General features: G+C 43.3%; 1 protein-coding gene across 1 annotated transcript in view; it reads left to right on the plus strand.

Moving 5' to 3' along the window:
- The window catches only part of LOC114547719 (myosin-16), a 30,374-nt gene that overhangs the window by 6,605 nt on the left and 2,627 nt on the right, over positions 1-21,142 (plus strand). Inside the window, exons 2-16 of the mRNA XM_028567059.1 lie at positions 422-480; positions 7,799-7,855; positions 12,788-12,874; positions 13,447-13,692; positions 13,817-13,934; positions 14,697-14,824; positions 14,968-15,164; positions 15,248-15,380; positions 15,458-15,674; positions 15,765-15,901; positions 16,030-16,133; positions 19,878-20,070; positions 20,150-20,353; positions 20,446-20,571; positions 20,660-20,830. Coding sequence (XP_028422860.1) covers positions 422-480; positions 7,799-7,855; positions 12,788-12,874; positions 13,447-13,692; positions 13,817-13,934; positions 14,697-14,824; positions 14,968-15,164; positions 15,248-15,380; positions 15,458-15,674; positions 15,765-15,901; positions 16,030-16,133; positions 19,878-20,070; positions 20,150-20,353; positions 20,446-20,571; positions 20,660-20,830 — 2,177 coding nt within the window. The remainder of the gene's footprint in view (positions 1-421; positions 481-7,798; positions 7,856-12,787; positions 12,875-13,446; positions 13,693-13,816; positions 13,935-14,696; positions 14,825-14,967; positions 15,165-15,247; positions 15,381-15,457; positions 15,675-15,764; positions 15,902-16,029; positions 16,134-19,877; positions 20,071-20,149; positions 20,354-20,445; positions 20,572-20,659; positions 20,831-21,142) is intronic.

Below are 21,142 nucleotides of genomic sequence, written 5' to 3' on the forward strand. Positions count from 1 at the left end.
ACTTCATGTTATGTTACATGATTGATCAACAACAAAATAATGTTACTAAAGCATATACAGCACATTAAGGAAATTACCCATACAATTAATCATTTTGATATACAGTACATGGAATGAAACAACAACGTTACTGATGACAATTGAATACAGAATATTTAGAAAGAAAATAATTCATAAATGTGATTAGATTTTGTATACAATCACTTTAAAAAAGGAAATAAGCACATAATGCAATTCAGATTAGGACAGCATTATTTCAGGTTTCAGACCACTATTTATGTGCACAGAGACCTGAAAAGACAGTGAATTTAGTCCTGAGGCTTTTTCTGTGACTCTTATTGTGTCTTCCAGATAGAATCTAGCCAGTAAAAAAGGCTCCTGGGAGTGAGAGTGAGCGAGAGACAGTGATGTCACAATTCAGGGGCTGCTTCTTCACCCTGCCGATGCCTCTGGGAGCCTGATGTACAGTATCCTCCAGAGGTTTGTAAGAGGACAGATGAAGAGACCCTTTGTCTATGATTGAAGGGCTGAAAGGTGATCCGGGTGTCTTTGAGGGTAGGCATTTTTTCCCCATTTACTGTTGCTTTGGCATTCTCCCTACCTCACAACGAGGCCATTATATGTGCCTCTCTGTGTGCCTGGATGTTTTGCGCTTTTCTGCAGGTGGACAGGCAGCCCAGCTGACTGCACAGCCTCTCTTCTGTCACTCACGTCTGCTTGTGGTGTAAAAGGTTACATGAATATGTCCACAAACCTGAGTGGAATCAAAGAGATAGCTTTGTCTAACTTCAATGAAGAAGCCTCTCTAGTGTGCTGTAAAGCAGTTGGCTTGAAGTAGGTGTAATGGGGCTCGCAGATTTATTAAAACAGCCCTGTGCTGCTACTGTTACGGATGGCTGGAGAATTGCGGACCCAAAACGCAGAGGCGGAAACTGAGGATAGTTTTGATGATTTAATTAACTCAAAAAGAAGCACAAAAACCAAAAGAGTCCAGGAAACAAGCAGGCAAAAACGCAAATCCAAAAATAAAGTCCAAGTAAAACAAACAGACACTCTAACCTGAACCGGGAAGACAAACAAAACTGGAATACAAACAGGAGAAAAGACACACTGGGATACAAAGCTGGCTACAAGACACACAAAATGATCTGACACTGGACAAGGGGAACACCAAAACTAAATACAGAGGGTAATGAGATAACACAAGACAGGTGACACAGGGGGCAGTCTCTAGGACGCCGGAGACCGGCAAAGTCACTGATTGGCCCGTAAGTGAATACTCTGGGAGAGCTGTCGACATAGACTCGTGAGAGCAGTCGACATAGACCCGTGGAGAGCGGTCGACGCAGACTCTGGGAGGTCAGTCCCAGACTCTTGAAGAGACGTTAGCTCTCGAAGGCTGCACGTTAGCGGCGATTCTGGGTGGCTGCACATCAGCGGCGGGTCCGGGCGGCTGCACGTCAGCGGCGGTTCTGGGCGGCCGCTAGCCGGCCAAGGTTCTGGAGGGCTGCTAGCCAGCCAGGGATCTGTGAGGCTGCTAGCCAGCCGGGAACCAGGGACGCCGTTAGCCAGCCGGGGTACAGAGAGGCCGCTAGCCGGCCGAGGTTCTGGAGGGCTGCTAGCCAGCCAGGGATCTGTGAGGCTGCTAGCCAGCTGGAAACCAGGGATGCTGCTAGACAGCCAGGGATCTAAGAGGCTGCTAGCCAGCCGCCGGGTTCGGAGAGGCTGCTAGCCAGCCGCCGGGTTCGGAGAGGCTGCTAGCCAGCTGGGATTCTGAGAGGCTGCTAGCCAGCCGGGATTCTGAGAGGCTGCTAGCCAGCTCGGGGACGCAAGAGAGCTCAGGGGCACTAGAGAGCTCGGGGGCACTAGAGAGCTTGGGGACACTGGGCAGTGCTGCGACACTGGGCAGAGCTGGGACACTGGGTAGTGCTAGGACACTGGTCAACTCAGAGACACTGGGCAGTGATGGGACACTGGTCAACTCAGGGACACTGGGCAGCTCGGGAACAGGTCCGCTGGGCAGCTCGGGAACAAGTCCGCTGGGCAGCTCGGGCTCAGGTCCGACGAGAGGTTGATTAGGGACATGGCGCTGAGGGTCATGTCGTCCCTTCCTCCGTCTTCGGCCTCCACGAGTCCCTTCGAAAAACTGCTTGTTGTTGTGGATGTCTGCTGAACGGGTAGCTGACAGCTAACAGACAGGCTGGTGGGTGTTTGCTGGCACAGGGTTAGGCCGGGAGAGAGATGAGGAGCATTGGTGGATGTAGCTGGCACAAACCCCTGATGAATAAGGTGGAAAGGAAATGAAGCGTGTATCCCAGGCAGGAATTGAGTCCTCTAACCAGGGCTTTTCTGACAACTTTACACAAGCAAAAGACAGAATTGCCTCCTTCTGGCAATCACTGTCAGACTTTCTCGTATTATTACTACATCGTATTTAGTTCCACCAGGTCACAAATCAACTCATAAAGTTCATCTGATGTAGTATGAGCAGGATCCATTGTCCAGGTAGGTGTAGAGAAGCAAACCGTACAAAAAACTGGGAACCCACCGGAAAAAGGCGCCTCTCTGCTGAGTCCAAGTGGTCAGATCATTATGTTACGGATGGCTGGAGAATTGCGGACCCAAAACGCAGAGGCGGAAACTGAGGATAGTTTTGATGATTTAATTAACTCAAAAAGAAGCACAAAAACCAAAAGAGTCCAGGAAACAAGCAGGCTACAAGTCCAAGTAAAACAGATACGAACCGGAAGACAAACAAAACTGGAATACAAACTGGAGAAAAGACACACTGGGATACAAAGCTGGCTACAAGACACACAAAATGATCTGACACTGGACAAGGGGAACACGAAAACTAAATACAGAGGGTAATGAGATAACACAAGACAGGTGACACAAGGGCTGGGAAACCGGTGAAACACATTAGGCTGGGCAGAGCAATCAAAAAAGGTGGGAAAACACAAGACAGGAAGTAAAATAGACAAGACAAGACAGAAAACCAGGGACTTCAAAATAAAACAGGAAACCAAGCAAAATACAACACAGAAAACAGACTATCAAAATAAGACAAAACACCAAAACCATAACAGCTACTCACAGCAATATATTCAACAGCTCCATTTGTCTTGCATAATCCACGGCGTCAATATGTTTTAATTGTTTGTAATTTGGATGACCTGATTTGTTAAATCTACATTCATTACTTTTTTAATATTTGGGATTAGCACAAGCTTCAAACACAACACAAAACTAACATTAACATGTATTGCAGTAAACAAAATCCATTCTGTTCTTCTTTTGTACACGAGATGACAATTTATTCAGTGAACAGCACATTTTTGGTTGTAGCTGCCATAGCTCCTTCCCGGGCCCTGATTGGTTCAGTAAGGACACAAACACTAATACAAGCCTGACAGGATGGATTTTTTTGTGATTTTCATATCACATGATCTTGTGATACACAGTATGTTATATATGTAATGTAAACGACTTAATTTCCTGCATTCTGGTTATTTTTATTGCACCAACTTATGTTAGAAATGTCTTTATTTATTTAAAGGAAAACACTAAATTCAGGCGGCAGGTGACAACTCAAATGCAGAAAAGCTCTCAGGCGTTCTGTATTACTATTAAATATGTATCCTGTATATGTAGCAGGGATGACTTTGGTGTTGTCTCTGCTGAGTCAGTACACATGTACTACTCTTCCCTCCTCTTTTAAGTCTTTTTTGGAAAAGTAACCTCTATAATGTACATGCCACCATACAGTACATGTCACCATGAACAGGTGACTACCTCATGAAGCTCATTGAGAGAACACCCAGGGTTTGCAGCGCTATCAAAAAAGCAAAGGGTGGCTACTTTGAGGAATCTAAAATATAAGACATGTTTTCAGTTATTTCACACTTTTTTGTTAAGTACATAATTCCACATGTGTTCATTCATAGTTTTGATGCCTTCAGTGAGAATCTAAAATGTAAATAGTCATGAAAATAAAGGAAACGCATTGAATGAGAAGGTGTGTCCAAACTTTTGGCCTGTACTGTACATATGTATACACATATATATACACACATACATATGTGTGTATACTGTATATGTGTGTATATATGTGTATATATGTGTGTATATATATATATATATATATATGTGTAAATATATATATATATATATATATGTAAATATATATATATATATATATTATATGTATATTTATTTGTATATATATGTGTACACCATGATCCAAATTAATGCAAATGATATTTTACTCTGATCTTCCTAAATAGTCAATGCAAATGACAGTCAGTATAACTTTTAAGTCACCAACCGTTAAGTTGAATTTCATTGAACAAACCACCCAATGAAAACAGTATTTTAAAAAAAAATAAAAAGCAGCATTAGGAGGTCATATTTACTGAAATCAAAAGCTATTTCAATCAAACACAGTTTGAAAACAGTGCAAGTTACATGTTAAAGGTGTGATAGAATGATTATATAGGGTATTTTACACTGTTCCTTAAGGTCTGTAACATTGGTTGGGCTGAAAATAGCCCAAATGCTATTTTATTAGGCCCTTAACTACCCTGTGAATATGGCTCTATTTGGAACAAGAGCTTTTCTTCCAAATATGGTATGCTCATGAATATTCAGAATGAGCTACGTGCTGATTGGTTTGAGCAAACTACATAAAAACACATGGGGGACTCGACAGCAGGTCTCATATTTCAGAAACTGCAAAGTTATACATTGTTTATCGGGCTATTTTGTTATTAAATTCACTTCTGAGACTTCTTTTAGCGAGAAATCAACTATATAAAGCTCAAATATGGGCCGTTTTACGAAACTGCCTCCCAACCTCATAGATCTTTTGCTTGAGGTTGCTCCAAAGGTTCTCAATAGGGTTGAGGTCAGGGGAGGAGATACAAAGTAAGGAAGAATTATTACTATCTATTAACTATCAATTTACCATCTATTAATTATGGTTATTATAAAGTGTTACCGTGAGCTGGGAGGAAACTTTGGCGACAGCACTGGGATCCGTCAAAAATCAGGGAGTGTATCGTATTGATATATTTCCTGCCGTTTGCCTGAAAGAGTTTTGAAAACTTGAATTCCTATAATATAGTCTATATAAAAGGACCCAGATCATATTGCAGGGTCACATGTTTCTCATTCAAAGGTTTTTATCCCTCTTGTACAATGAGCACCTGTCACGTCATGTTTAATACCCCTGATGACCTGTGTCATCCAGGCTTGGACCTGGTCAACAGGATCTGTCATCAGCACCCAGCCAATCAAACAGCCATGGCTTTAACATTTGGAGGCTGAGCACTGCCATCTCAATGATGTGATCATGTGTGGACAGACTGACGTCAGCAGGGGGTCTATAACGCTGTGTCTGTGCAGAGGCGGTACCTGTAACTCTTCTAACTGACCTGAGGGGATCTCACAGGATAGAACTGCCCACACTGCTGAAAATCCCCTCAGACTAAAGCAAGGAGACATGAGGCCACATCTGATTGCAATTTAAGAACAATTATTATGGTTTCAGGGTGCAGGGGAAAAAGAAAGCTAAAACTTAAGCACATACAATTATGGAGATTGAACCGTGCAACCAGTCTCAGCAATGATGGGCTAATTTATTCATTTCCCTACATGACTCCAAGAGCGCTTCTCAGTAGAGACAATAGGTGTGATCATTTAGAATACATTTCATTTAGAAAACTGCACAAAATCAATGTCTTTCTACCATAGAGAAGTAGTTTATCCATGCAGCCTGGCTCAGGCATCTTAACACTCTTATACTATGTTTTCCTCAATTGTATTAGAGCCACAGTATTTATTTAGAGGCTGGTTTAAGGCTTAGCAAAGTAGGAATTTAACAAGAAACATATCTGTGAGTGGGAGCTGAGAGAGACAGAAAAAGGGGGTGTGGACAGTGAAGTGCTGAAGGGTGTGTGTGTGTGTGTGTGTGTGTGTGTGTGTGTGTGTGTGTGTGTGTGTGTGTGTGTGTGAGACAATCAGTCAGTCAATCAGTTGGCTGCTGCTGCCTCACCATGGCTGTTCTCTCTGCAGAGGTCCTACGCTGGCATGTGAGTTTTTATTTCCCTTTTTAGTTTTTCTCTTTAAAATGACTGTGGATCAAGTATGAAGTTATGTGTTATTTTTAGTATTAGGCTATGGCATGCCTGAACACACTTTTGGGAAATTTTGGAGAAAATTTAGACAAAGTGCATCAATAATGAATCAATTACATGTTCATTTAAACATGTTTGGAAGCTTTGTTAGCCGTGAAGCCATGATCACCACATCAGTGAGTTATGGCTGTGTGGCTTTGGGCTACATGCCATGTCAGACACACTTCCTGACACTGAGACATTGATAGACGCTGGAGATAGAGCAGAACATGACACAACTTGGAAGGATGCACCCATGTTGGGACACTAGCAGTACATTTTTATTAGCAGTACGAACCGCAGCTTTGACACCCCATTAGTGGAACAGAAATGTACTGATATATTCATCTCAGATCATTCTTGTAGTTGTGGCTGTTAGTATATTAGGAGCATTAAACAGATGACTACTGCAGTATTCACTTCAATGACTTTAAAGTAAAAGTACTGCTAAATATACTCCAATATAAGTCAAAGTCCTGCATGTTAGTTACAGAGTACTAATATGTTCCATTATTCTTACCATTACTAATGTTTAAGCAGCTTTTTATGTTACTATAAGGGCTGCCACCTATTAGTCGATTAGTCGACTAATCGGTCGTTTTCGTCTTAGTCGACTAAGATTTCTTTAGTCGATTAGTAATTATTTATGCTTATTCATGCTTAATTACTCATTTCCAAGAAACTTATAAGCACATTTATGGTAAACACAAGATTTAAAGTGGTGCTTTTGCAGGATTAATTGTGGAGAAACTCAGTTTTACAGATGGTTAATTAACTACATTTATATTGTGCTTTTCTAGTCTTAACCACCTCTCAAAGCGCACAGCTCTGTCAATTAAATCAACTAATCGATTAGTCGACAAAATTGTATAAGTGTTAGTCGACTAAGAATTTCTTTAGTCGAGGACAGCCCTAGTTACTATGTATTGTATTCTGATTATATTTAACTACTTTATATTCTGTTGGGTTTTTGAAAATAATGGCTTTCTCATTTGATTTACAGAAATATGATCTGTCATATTATATTTATTCATGCTTTATATAATGCTATGACGAGGGTTGCATGGATGTATTTTTCAACAACTCTGACTGTGAAAGATCTTTAATTGTGTATAAACAGTGATTAACACATTAGTAGCTGATTGGAACAGCTTTAGGATACAGTAGGCCCTCGCTGAGCTTCAGAATCTTTTACAGGAGTGGCCATGTTAGCAACACCACATAGAACATTCAAAATATGTAATGCCTGATGCTGCTTGAGAAAAACATCTGTGACTTTCAGCCTGCTCTGTGAAACCAAGAGAAAGCACAAACATAACACAAATTCCTGGAATGTCATGAAAATGGCATGATGCATTTTGGTCTCTCTGAGTGGATACAGCAGAGCCAGCCTTGGCTCACAATGCAGATCATTCTTGCTCTAAATTGCTACTTGAGGAAAAAGCCAGAGGCGTGCTGAATCCCCAGAGAAAGCAGGCTGTCTAAAAGTGCTGCCCTGAAAAAGCAAACAATCTGAGAGGTGCTACCCCATTGCTTCTCTGTCATAATCTTACAGCCATTGAGAAACCATATTCAACCATTTCTCTGAAATCCATTTTAACATCAGCTTTTTCTGTCTGTAGGCTCGCATTGAGGAGCTGGAGGAGGAGCTGGAAGCAGAGCGAGCCATCAGAGCCAAGGTATGGTGCTATAAAAGCTATAAAAGCTAAATGAAATAAAGAGCACAAGCTGTCTGTCAGAGAAGTGACAAGCTGCTCTGCTGTAAGTCAGGAGAGAGAGGAAAAAAGAAAAAAAGACTGCTGATCTGATGGCAGCCGATGTGCTGCTGCTGCAACTCAGGTCACCCCAAACTATCTGCACCTGTGATAATAAACCGGAGCGGGGGGGGGCACCCCAACATCCTTTTAAAGCGTTTTAAATGCCACTTTTAAGATTTACTGTATTCTTGTTTTCGGTCAAATGGCCTTTTGAAAGGTAGGGGCACTACTATGTCAAAATCACTATTTTTAAAACACTAAGAAGGCTCAACACAACATGAAACTTTGCTCGAAGTATCACCAGGGGCTCTACACATCAACTCGAGGATTGTTCTCAATGCTCAAAAAGACCCTAGGTTGCATTTTGGCGAGAGTTACGCTTTAACTCTGCCATTTTTTCACTCATTCTCTATGCCACACACACACACATACACACACAGTCACACACACACATTCACACACACACACACACACACATCCTTGCTCCTCAAATCAAATCAGAAGAACAGGATTTTTTTCCATCACAGTAAAGTTTCCCAGTCAAATGTTTGTCAAAATGTCGCTTTCTGTTCCATAAAAGTATGCCTGGTTCATATGAAGCTAATCTACCAAGGTGGGCGCTTTAAGTGCTTGTTGTTTTCAAACCAGACGCTCTTAAAACGCTGTGTATGTATCTGCCCCTCTTAAGACCTGCCTGCAGTGTCCCTGTTACAGTATAGGTGAAGGCAGAAATGCAAAGGTACATATTTCAGCCTGAGTGTTGAATAGAGTGACAGCGGGCCCCGAGGGTGTGTTTTGCACACTTCTTCCCACTCTGGGTGGCATTCCTAATGGTGCTAGCTGGGTCTCCCCCCACCCCAGGAGTCTCCAGAGCCACAGAGCAATGAAAAAGGCAGGCAGAGACATGCAGGTCTTTATCTTATCCCTGCTTCTTCAATACAACATACCTCTGCTGCAGACAGGCACGCTGTTGTTAGACTCGACTGCTTGGCTTGCACAGGGGAGATAGCATCAGCCGCTCACACACACACACACACACACACACACACACACACACACACACACACACACACACACACACACACACACACACACACACACACACACACACACACACACACACACAGTATGTATTCTTTAATTTAATTATTTCATTGTCACAAGCATGTTTGCTCTGCAGTGAGAATCCCCACCCTATCAGGAGCAGTGGGCATACATCTAGTATTCTATGAGCCATGTGACAAGGATCGTAGCAGTGACATCCCACAGAGAATGATCACTCAGCTCTTCTGAGCTTCTTTAGCTTCTTTGCTCATTATTTTGAATTTTCAGCTGAAACTGAACTCTTTGGATAGTCTCTTTAGCATGGTTTTCAACAGCAGCTACAGTATTCTAAGCCAACAGTCTCTTTTAAAGCATCTGGCCAGGAGACAGTAGACAAAGTTAGCAACTAGCTGGGAAGGCTTGGATAAAGTGAAGTGGAGCATCTAGTTAGCGAAGAGACAGACCTTTCCCTCAGAAGCTACTGGAGAGCTAAGAGAGAGACGATGTTGGACTGCCATTCATCAGGCAGACACTAACACAACTCTGATTGCTTGCTAATGTTGCTTTCTGTCTACTGATGAAACAGCCAACTGTTTGCTAACCGTTCGCTATCGGGAGGATTCACCCCAGAGTGAAATGTTGTCATTAAGCCTCCTTTAAAACAGATTAATAAAAAAAAAATAAAAAAATAACCTTACTACAAGAGTATGGTGATGCAGATAGTTGTTTTTTTTGCGTGACTGCGATGCCTCGCTCCCCCCCTGTTCGATAAAGATGAATGCCATTTTATTTGAAAAGTTTGTTGGGAAGCAATGTCCAGGTTGCTCTGAGAATCAGCAGAGCTGTCTGACTACATATCGCCAGAGAGATTCTCCTAGCATAGTATGGTTTGTTTGAAGATTGCCAATTGGTGGTTGCTGCTATCAGGGAGGCCTGAGGTTTCAGGAAGGAGGTTTAACAAACTCTGAGTCTAACCCTGAACTCTGAGTTGATTTACCCTGAGATGGGAAACTAATTCATTTTGGGCTGTGATATTTTAAGACAAGATACTTTGAATTTTTCTGTTTTTCTTCACAGTCAGAATCTCAAAGTTTTTGGTTCCAGAACAGCTGATTTGAGTTGGTTCACTCAACTCAGAGTAGGTTCACTCAGAGTTAAGCGTGTGCACAACCACTATAAAAAGGCAGCATGAATGGAGCCATGATACAACAATTCACCACATACAGCAAGTTTGAACATGTAATTGGTGTGGGAGAAAATTGCTGCTAGAGTCAATGCGTAAATTCCAATATAGTATATTAATTTCATATTTAATCACAGGTATAATATTACTGGTGAAAACTGGAATGGTATTACACCTATAATTTCATTTAAGTGCAATTCTGCGGGCAAAAAAGTAAGCTAATCCCATTCTGAGGTTGCAGCACCATGTCATAAACAGAATTTACATTTATAATAATTTTTTTTAATGACGCTCACTGGTTTGTGTCCAGTGAACTCGTTTAAAAAAAGTTTCAGAGCGAGTTACATTCTTCTGATGGCCCTTTTCTATAGTGGCTTTACTTATATGCTCCGCATCACCAATGTTGTAAAAAGAAAAACTTAATGTGACACAAAGAATGTGCTGGTGTCGTGGAAGTTTCCTTTGCAGCAGGGGGAAGAGTTTTCAGAGTTTAGTAAATTTAAACAAATAAGACAGACTGAGACTAAAACCAAATTGGGTTTTTGTATTTTATTAAAAAAGATATATTTGCAAATATATGATCAACATGATTTCACAAAAGGCCGCAGCCCAGTGTGGAGTCAGTTTCTCAAATGAGTGAACAGAAACACCAGGCTTTTATGCATCTTCAGAGTGACAACACACACGCACTTGGCTTAGTATGACGCTACAATTTTGACAGAAAATCTGATACACGTGAAGACAATCAGAGAAATACAAGAGACATCTTGGAGTCATCTCACCTCCTCCTCCCTGTATGACTTTCACCCCTCCGTTACATCTTAACTGGCATGGGAAAACAAGAGATAGTTTTAGGGTGACCTTGTACAGTACCTTTATCGGTTCAGGCTAACAGTGCTCACATAATGTTCCAGACTGGGTGTCTCACAAAGTTAGAATCAAAATCTGCATGTGGGAAATGAGATAAACTCTTTCAGCATTTGTAAGAGAAGTAAAGTACGAATTAAACATAAAAATATAAGGAATTGTGCTTAAATGTAATTTTCCCATTACACTGGGATGTAAGAGCATGGGTGACGTTAGTGATAGGAGAACGGATAAGGTTATGTAGGCTACATAACTAATAGACTGGGAAGAAAAACAATACCGCTCAAACAGGTAGGCTAGTATCTGGAAATGAAAATGCATCTATAGTTGGGCCTCAATATCATCTCCCACGTAGCCTATGTTTAACTGTTTCTGAAAATGTTCTTCATCAACAGGATCGTCGACAAAACCCTGTTTTTTATTCATGCAGATAAACTGCACTTAAAATGCTCCTGATACAGACTGAATGAATGAATGAGGAAATGAAAGAGTGCTGTGTCAGAGGGAGGAGACTGAGAGAAACTCAAGGTTTATTGAAGAAAACCTGCTCCTGACCAGGTTAGGTTCACAGGCTCAGTTACCATAGTAACTGACTCTGAGGTTAAGTTACCTCTCTTTCTGAAACGGGCTGGAGTTACCCCTCTTACCTCCCTTTCTGAAACAAAAAACCTAGAGTTTCCCTCATCTCAGGGTTAACAAACTCAGAGTTTTCACTAAACCTGCTTTCTGAAACGGACCTCAGTCCTAACATCTATGCTGTCTTTAAAGAGCTGGAACTGCTGGTGTGGCTGTGATATATACTGTCTCCATGTCAGAGCGTGAGAAGGGAGTTTATCATTCAACATTTCTGAAGTTTAATATATTTTATTTGTTCTTTGTTTGTAATTCTTTTGAATGCATCACGTTTTATTATTCTGCATAATATTATACTGTGTGATACTATGTCAGCCAGTGTGGATTCTGCGTGTGACCCAGATGTCTTTGACGCTGCTGATTTTTCAGTTTTTATTTATTTATTTATTATATTTATGAAATATTGAAACTTTGCCTACATTGTTACATTGTTACAGTCACTTAAAGTGAGGCTAATAATATGCATACAAAAATATGGCACATATTTAAAGCTGCACTATTGTTTTCATATTAACAATGGATTTGCCCATGTGTACTGTGAAAGAGCGCTGTGGCATCTTTCAGCCATAGTTTTTCATTCTCAATGCTCTCATCTGCTCAGCTAGCTGGTGGAGCATTCAGCAACTGAACTGAGGAGACATATGTTTCTCAGGAGCTGGTAGAGACAAAAAACAGCTAAAAAAGAGAAGGACACAAAGATGCATTCATAATAGTGTCTGCTTCATGTAGAGTAGGAAACTGTTTGCTAGAATAGTTAACAATAACAACCTTATAAGGTGATATCATGTGGTGTTAACAGCTTGTGAAGCTGCCTCCACTAGTAAAACAAGTCAATGAAGGCAGCTGTCAGAGGAGTTCACAGATAAGACTTGGACGTATTGCTCTGATTGGATCCTTCTGACCTGTGAAAGTTCACTTCCCTGTATAGGCTGTCAATCATCCTGATCCCCTGCTGGCTGAATATCCTGTCCTGCTGCAAGGCAGAACAGTGGAAGTCTTCTGCCTGAGCTTTAATACAGTGGAGCTGTTCATCAACCAGGACAGAAAGGACTTATTACAATGCTATAATAAAATGGTGTAATATAGAATCCTAATGAAATGTGAGTGACTGCTCTGTTTGTTGGCAGGTGGAAAAGCAGAGAGCAGATCTAAGCAGAGAGCTGGAGGATCTCACTGACCGGCTGGAGGAAGCAGGAGGCGTGACCGCCTCACAGGTAAACTACATGACACACTTTGGACCGTTACTGGTTTTAAAACTGCACAAATTAGGATTATACACTGCTTGCTTTCCCCAAAAAAGTTAGATAGCAAGATGTATAGCATTCTCAGCTGAGCATAAAGAATTAAGACGGGAGAAACAGCTAACAAAGTGTACAAAACCCACTAACCAGCACCTTTGAACCTCTTTGCGGTCTTTATGCTAAGCTAAGCTAACTGTCTCCTGGCTCTAGCTTCATATGTACCACACAGAGTTTATCTCTCAGCAAGAAATAACATGAGCATATATATATGTGCATTATATTAATTATTGAATCTGTGAAGCTGGTGAAGACTTTCTGTCTGGACTGGGCCCATGGACCATTCCTATAATAATATCTAGTCAAATGTGTCCAGCTTGCGTGTGTGAGGGAATTGGGGCATTACCATCATTTTGGTTTTCAAAAAGCTAGCAATATTCATTTCTGTTGAATTTACAAATCCAAAGAAAGGAAATACATACATTACAATTTGTGGAGGATACAAGTCGAAATACAGATATTGACATGCAGCCTGTGTGTGATAACAGATGGAGGTGAACAAGAAGCGAGAAGCTGAGCTGCAGCGCCTGAGGCGAGACTTGGATGAGACCTCTGTCCAGTCAGAAGCGCTGGCTGCGTCTCTGAGGAAACGTCACAGTGATGCCATGGCAGAGCTGAGCGAGCAGTGTGAGGCTCTGCAGCGGAGCCGAGCCAAACTGGAGAAGGACAAGCAGAACCTGAGGATGGAGGTAGACGAGCTGGCTGCTTCCCTGGACAGTCTGCAGAAAGCCAAGGTCTGGACGTTAGCCCTCAGGACGTTAGCCCTCAGGACGTTAGCCCTCAGGACATTAGCTCACATGTTTTGAGGTTGACAATTTTGAACATGTTTAACTTGTGAGTGTAACCTGTGTGCTGCAGACGTCCTCAGAAAGCCAGATGAAGAAGCTGGAGGAGCAGCTGTCAGAAGCCAACAGGAAAGCCGAGGACCTGCAGAGGGCCCAGGTCGAGCTCAGTGTGGCCAGGAACAGACTCTCAGGTGCTACACACCTCTGACATGTCATGACACGTCTCCTCAGTTGCCCTTAAAGGAACACTCATGAACTTTTTCCGCTTTGGTCCCCCTACTTGTCCAGTTCATTCGAACTACAGATCCGTTACCCGATCTGGAAAACTTGCATAAGGTAATGTAATGGACAATTCCGCTTGGGGGACCAAAACGGGAAAAGTTCTTTAGTGTTGCTTTAAGATCATCACACATTCACGTACAGTTTCATAACCAGGACACCTCTAAAGAACAACAAGATTTATTTTTTGACTTGCAGTGACAGATGTAAAAGAGAAGGGTCACAATCAATACTCCGTTCTCTACACTACGCATAATGCAACTCAATAGTGTCATGTTAACATGTTTACATTGCCCAATTCTTTAAAACTCTAAGTATAAACCAAGATTATTCAAGTGGGTGTCCCAGTATTTTCTAGCTCTTCTAGATCAGGCAAGGCAACTGCATTCAATGGCTAATATAAAATGAGTGGTGTGCCCCTTTAACAGAAGAACATGACTTTACATTGTTTACAATTGCATGCAAATGTGTTAATTTATTACCCACAGAGCTCAGACACAGATATTAGTGCTGCTTTCTATTGATGCTCCATTTCATCCTTGCTACCTAATTTATGTATGGCTACAGAAGCTGGCATATGTACGCCTTCTGTAAGCTACTGTATAATAATCAGTGTCCCTGTGTCCTCCCGTGTGTCACTGTGTGTCCCTGTGTGTTCCTGTGTGTCCTGTCAGCTGATAATGCAGACGTGAATCGACAGATGGAAGAGGCAGAGAGCAGAGCCAGCCAGCTGAGCCGCTCCAAGACTCTGCTCACATCGCAGCTGGAAGAAGTGAAGAAACAACTGGACGAGGAGGTCAAGGTGTGTGTGTGTGTGTGTGTGTGTGTGTGTGTGTGTGTGTGTGTGTGTGTAGAACTCAGAATGGAAGTCTGAAAAATAAAACATCCACTATGCAAATACATTTAAAAAAACGTTCCCAACTGTCTGTGTGACGTGGCGGCCAGTGTAAGCAGGCGGTCAACAGCAGTCTGAGCTTGGTGCAGCAGGAGTGCGAGGCGCTAAGGGAGCAGCTGGAGGAGGAGCAGGAGAGCAAGCAGGAGCTGCATCGGCTTGTCTCCAAACTCAACAGCGAGGTGACACACTGGAGGAGCAAACACGAGGCGGACACCATCCAGCACGCCGACGAGCTGGAGGACACCAGGTTCGTTGTGTTGATACCAGCGGTCATCCGTCACATTTTGCGCTCTGAATGTACCTTAAAGGTCCATAACATGTGTGTCACAGGAAGAAGCTGGCCACCAGGCTTCAAGAGGCCGAGGAGGCTGTAGAAGCCACCCAGGCCAAATGTTCCTCGCTGGAGAAAAGCAAACAAAGGCTGCAGGGAGAGGTGGAGGAACTCTGCATGGACCTGGACAAGGTAGGAGAGGACACGGGAGTGCTGCAGTGCAATGAATTTGTTTCTGAGTGTCTTTGAGCATGTGTTCCCTGTCCCAGGCCAGAAGCTGTGCTCAGGCTCTGGATAAAAAGCAGCGCGTACTGGAGAAGTACCTCATAGACTGCAAGCACAAGTGTGAGGAGCTAGTGGCGGAGGTGGAAGGCTGCCAGAAGGAGGGCAGGCAACACGCCAGCGAGCTTTCCAAAGTCAGGTCGGCCCATGAAGAGTCTGTGGAGCAGCTTGAGGCCCTGCGCAGGGACAACAAGGCCTATCAGGGTTGGAGAGTACACTCCATGCCTCTTGCAGGTTTGAAGGAATAGTTGAATAGTAACCATGGTTTCATGAATGAATGTCTTTGTCTGACAGAGGAGGTAGCGGACCTCACAGAGCAGCTCTCAGATGGAGGCAAAAGTGTCCATGAGCTTCAGAAGGCAAAGAAGAAGATTGAGATGGAGAAAGAAGAGCTACAGGGCTCACTAGAAGAGTCGGAAGCAGCTTTGGAGGTACAGAGCTGCAGTTAGCTGTAAGCTGTTAGCAGGCTATCTGCAGCTCCTGCTGTGTGTCAGTGTCTGCTACATGCTTACTCTTCTTTCTTTCTTTCTTTCTTTCTTTCTCTGCTTCTCCCCCCCAGGCCGAGGAGACCAAGGTGCTGAGGCTGCAGCTGGATGTGTCTCAGGCTAGAGGGGAGCTGGAGCGCAGACTTCAGGAGAAGGAGGAAGAGATGGAAGCTGCTAGGTAGCTCAGCTTTCTTTCAAGCCTTCATTTTTATCATCTTCCTCCACATGCCTTTCTAGTGCTATGCAGACATACCTGTAATTCTAACACACATCATTGCATACAGTGAGGGAAGAAAGTATTTGATCCCCAACGTACAAAATCATTTTGTACGTTTGCCCACTGACAAAGAAATTATCAGTCTATAATTTTAATGGTAGGTTCATTTGAACAGTGAGAGACAGAATAACCACACAAAAATCCAGATAAACGCATGTCAAAAACATTATAAACTGATTTGCATTTCAATGAGAGAAATACATACAGTGGGGGAAATAAGTATTTGACCCCTTGCTGATTTTGCAGGTTTGCCCACTTACAAAGAATGCAAAAATCTACAATTTTAATCATATGTACATTCTAACAGTGAAAGACAGAATCCCAAGAAAATTCCAGAAAATCACATCATATGAATTTATTAAAATTGATAACCATCTGATGAGGAAAAACAAGTATTTGACCCCCTGGACAAACAGCATGTTAATATTTTGTAGAAAAGCCATTATTGGCCAGCACAGATGTCAAACGGTTTTTATAGTTGGTGACAAGGTTTGTGCACATTTCGGCAGGAATGTTGGCCCTCCTCCCTGCAGACAGCCTCCAAATCATTCAGGTTCCGAGGTTGTCGCCTGGCAACTCAATTTTAAGCTCCCTCCAAAGATTTTCAATCGGATTCAGGTCTGGAGACTGGCTAGGCCACTCCAGAACCTTGATGTGCTTCTTCTTCAGCCACTCTTTTGTTGCTTTGGCGGTGTGCTTAGGGTCGTTGTCGTGCTGAAACACCCATCCTCGACCCATCTTCAGCTCTCTCACTGAGGGAAGGAGATGTCGGTCCAGAATTCCACGATACATGGCCCCGTCCATCCTCCCCTCAATACGATGGAGTTGTCCCGTCCCCTTGGCTGAAAAGCACCCCCAAAGCATGATGTTGCCACCATCATGCTTGACGGTGGGGGATGGTGTTCTTTGGGTTGTACTCTGTGTTCTTTGCCCTCCAAACACGACGAGTTGAGTTGAGGCCAAAAAGTTCTATTTTGGTCTCATCTGACCACATCACCTTCTTCCAGGCCTCTTCTGAGTCCTCCAGGTGGTGAATGGCGAACTTCATGCGGGCCTGTACATGTTTCTTCTTGAGCAGGGGGACCTTGCGTGCGCTGCAGGATTTCAATCCATGACGGCGTGTTGTGTTACCAACCGTTTCTTTTGTAACTGTGGTCCCAGCTGCCTTCAGTTGATTCATCAGTTCCCCCTTTGTGGTTTTGGGATGATTTCTCACCGTTCGCATGATCAGGGACACCCCACGAGGCAAGATCTTGTGTGGAAGCCCAGACCGAGGGAGGTTGGCGGTGGTGTGGTGCTTCTTCCATTTCCTGATAACTGCACCGACAGTTGATCTTTTCTCTCCAAGTTGCTTTCCGATTCTCTTGTAGCCCGTCCCAGCCTTGTGCAGATAAACAATCTTGTCCCTGATGTCCGTAAAAAGCTCTTTGGTCTTGCCCATGGTGGTGATGTTGGATGCTGGTTGTTTGGGTGTTGACAGGTGTCTTTTATACAGGTAACGAGGTGAGGCAGGTGTATTTGATGTAGATAATTGGTTCGGATTGGGGCTGTGTCTTAAAGAAAGACTAACTGGCTTGTAGGAGCCAGAATACTTGCTGTTTGTCCAGGGGGTCAAATACTTGTTTTTCCTCATCAGATGGTTATCAATTTTAATAAATTCATATGATGTGATTTTCTGGAATTTTCTTTGGGATTCTGTCTTTCACTGTTAGAATGTACATATGATTAAAATTGTAGATTTTTGCATTCTTTGTAAGTGGGCAAACCTGCAAAATCCGCAAGGGGTCAAATACTTATTTCCCCCACTGTATTTGACCCCTCTCAATCAGAAAGATTTCTGGCTCCCAGGTGTCTTTTCTACAGGTAACAAGCTGAGATTAGGACTCGTAAAGAGAGTGCTCCTGATCTCAGCTTGTTACCTGTATAAAAGACACCTGTCCACAGAGGCAAGCAATCAATCAGATTCCAAACTCTCCACCATGGTGAAGACCAAAGGGCTGTCCAGAACTACATGGGAGGATCTTGTCAATGATCTCAAGGCAGCTGGCACCATAGTCACCAAGAAAACAATTGGTACTACACTACGCCGTGAAGGGCTGAAATCCTGCAGCGCCCGCAAGCTCCCTCTGCTCAAGAAAGCACAACATGTACATGCCTGTCTGAAGTTTGCCAATGAACATATAAATGATTCAGAGTAGAACTGGGTGAAAGTGTTGTGGTCAGATGAGACCAAAATCAAGCTCTTTGGTATCAACTCAACTTGCTGTGTTTGGAGGAGGAGGAATGCTGCCTGTGACCCCAAGACCACCATCCCCACCGTCAAACATGGAGGTGGAAACCTTATGCTTTGGGGGTGTTTTTCTGCTAAGGAGACAGGACAACTTCACCGCATCAAAGGGACAATCTTCTAAATAAACCATCAAATCTTGGGTGACAACCTCCTTCCCTAAACCAGGGCACTGAAAATGGGTCGTGGATGGGTATTCCAGCATGACAATGACCCAAAACACACAGCCAAGGCAACAAAGGAGTGGCTCAAAAAGAAGCCCATTAATGTTCTGGAGTGGCCTAGCCAGTCTCCAGACCTTAATCCCATAGAAAATCTGTGGAGGGAGTTGAAGGTTTGAGTTGCCAAACGTCAGCCTCGAAACCTTAATGACTTAGAGAACATCTGCAAAGAGGAGTGGGACAAAATCCCTCCTGAGATGTGTGCAAACCTGGTGGCCAACTACAAGTAATGTCTGACCTCTGTGATTGCCAACAAGGGTTTGGCCACCAAGTACTAAGTCATGTTTTGCAGAGGGGTCAAATATTTATTTCCTTTTATTAAAATGCAAATCAATTTATAACGTGTTTGACATGCCTTTGTCTGGATTTTTTCTCACTGTTCAAATGAACCTACCATTAAAATTATAGTCTGTGGGCAAATGTACAAAATCAGCAGGGGTTCAAATACTTTTTTCCCTAACTGTATCTTGTACACATCCTGTTATTATCAACTGAGGAATATCTCCAATAAAAAAAAATCCAAGATCAATGCTGTCATTGTAGAAACACAGAGATGATTATGAATGCCTTATATCCTAACAACGTTGAGTCTATTTAGTGTTCCTGAGTCCAACTTTAAAACCTCTTAGCATGAGGTCAGCTAAAACTGTCTCTGCTTTGAAATCTTGTCTTAAAGGAATAATATGACATTTTGGAAAATATGTATATTTGCTTTTTGCCAAATTTGACATTTTATCTTTAAACACCTCTACTGCTCAATAATTAATAAGTTGTTTCTTGTATGTTTCTCCCTGTACATAAAATGATTGAAAGAAATCCTAATTGTGACTTTAATATTGGTTGCATGGTTTACTGCTGCGTATGCCTCATTATCTTACTTTCCTACTTCTGGAAACCATTTTGTGTCTTGCCTGGAAAGTACTCTATCATTATTACCTTATGGCACTAATGCTCTGTAGTTCTCTAACTCTAACTGTATTCATCCTGTCCTTTGTCTCCCCTTATTCCTTCAACAATGTGATGGTAGATTGTCTTTGGAGGTGAGGCCTGTCCCACTTAACCCATCTGACTGGCTCTGCAGTGATACATGCATAGTTCACCCTCTTCTTTACAACCATCCCTCCCCCCCTCTGTCAGAAAAAGCCACCAGAGGGCACTGGAGACCCTGCAGGCCAGTCTGGATGTGGAGGTCAAAGGCAAAATAGAGGGGCTAAAGCTGAAGAAGAAACTGGAGGCGGCCATTAGCGAGCTGGAGCTGCAGGTGGACCTGCTCACCAAGAACAATGCTGAGCTAAGCAAGAGCAGCAAGAAGATGCAGCAGCAGATTAAGGTGTGATCACCGGAGACAGTGTGTTTTTTTACTCTGCTGTCCTCCGAGGCTTACTGACAGAATAACTGCCCCGTCCCAGGAGCTGCAGGCCCAGCTGGAGGAGGAGGTCCGGAGCCACGAGGAATGCAGGGAGGACCAGGGTGCCGTGGAACGACGCTGCATGCTGTTGGTCAGCGAGGTCGAGGAGACCCTTGCAGCCCTGGAGAGCGCCGAGCGGGCCCGACGGGTCTGTGAGACGAAGCTGCAGGAGGCCAGCGAGAAGCACAGCCACCTCAACAACCAGGTGATAACTGACGGGGTCCTGCAGAGGCTGCAGCTAAAGTTCTAACTGCCGTAGACTAATGACTTACTCAATCTTTTCTCTTGTGTGTTCAGTTCCAGTTGGCTGTGAGTGGGAGAAGGAAGCTGGAGGGGGATCTCCAGACTCTGCAGCAGGAGCACGAGGAGCTGCATGCAGAGCTGAGAGCATCCACAGACAAGGCCAAGAAGGCCAGCTGCGAGGTACAACACATATTACGGCAGCAGAGACTGGCCACATGTTCAGTTATTTGGAGTTTAATTGAAATGTGTGTGGGTGTATTTGTTTCAGTTGGAGCGAGTGGGGGAGGAGCTGCGTCTAGAGCAGGAGCACACGCTCCACCAGGAGAGAGTGAAGAAAGGCCTGGAGGCTCAGGTCAGAGACATGAGCAGCAGGCTGGACCAGGCCGAGCAGATGGCTCTGAAAGGAGGCAAGAAGATCATCCAGAAGTTAGAGGGAAAGGTACGCAGTCACGTGACAGTCCTCTGTGTTAGGACTTTGGACAAGACATTTTGACATCTACTGACTGTGAAAGCTGTGATGAATATTCATGACTCCTACAGGATGATGTGTTGGACCCCTCTGACCTTTCCTGTAGCACCACTGTTAGGCCAACATTTCTACTTGTACACAAACAATATAATAATGTGGGAAAAGGAACGCTTGTAAAGCAACAATTTCTTGTTGTAATTTATTTTGAGAAAACAACTAGTATATTGAGCATCAACATCCATTGGGAAGAAAAAAGTATGTTCCAGGGCCAGATTAACCTGC

The sequence above is a fragment of the Perca flavescens genome, chromosome 21 (genome assembly GCF_004354835.1).
Source record: "Perca flavescens isolate YP-PL-M2 chromosome 21, PFLA_1.0, whole genome shotgun sequence".
Lineage (NCBI taxonomy): Eukaryota > Metazoa > Chordata > Actinopteri > Perciformes > Percidae > Perca > Perca flavescens.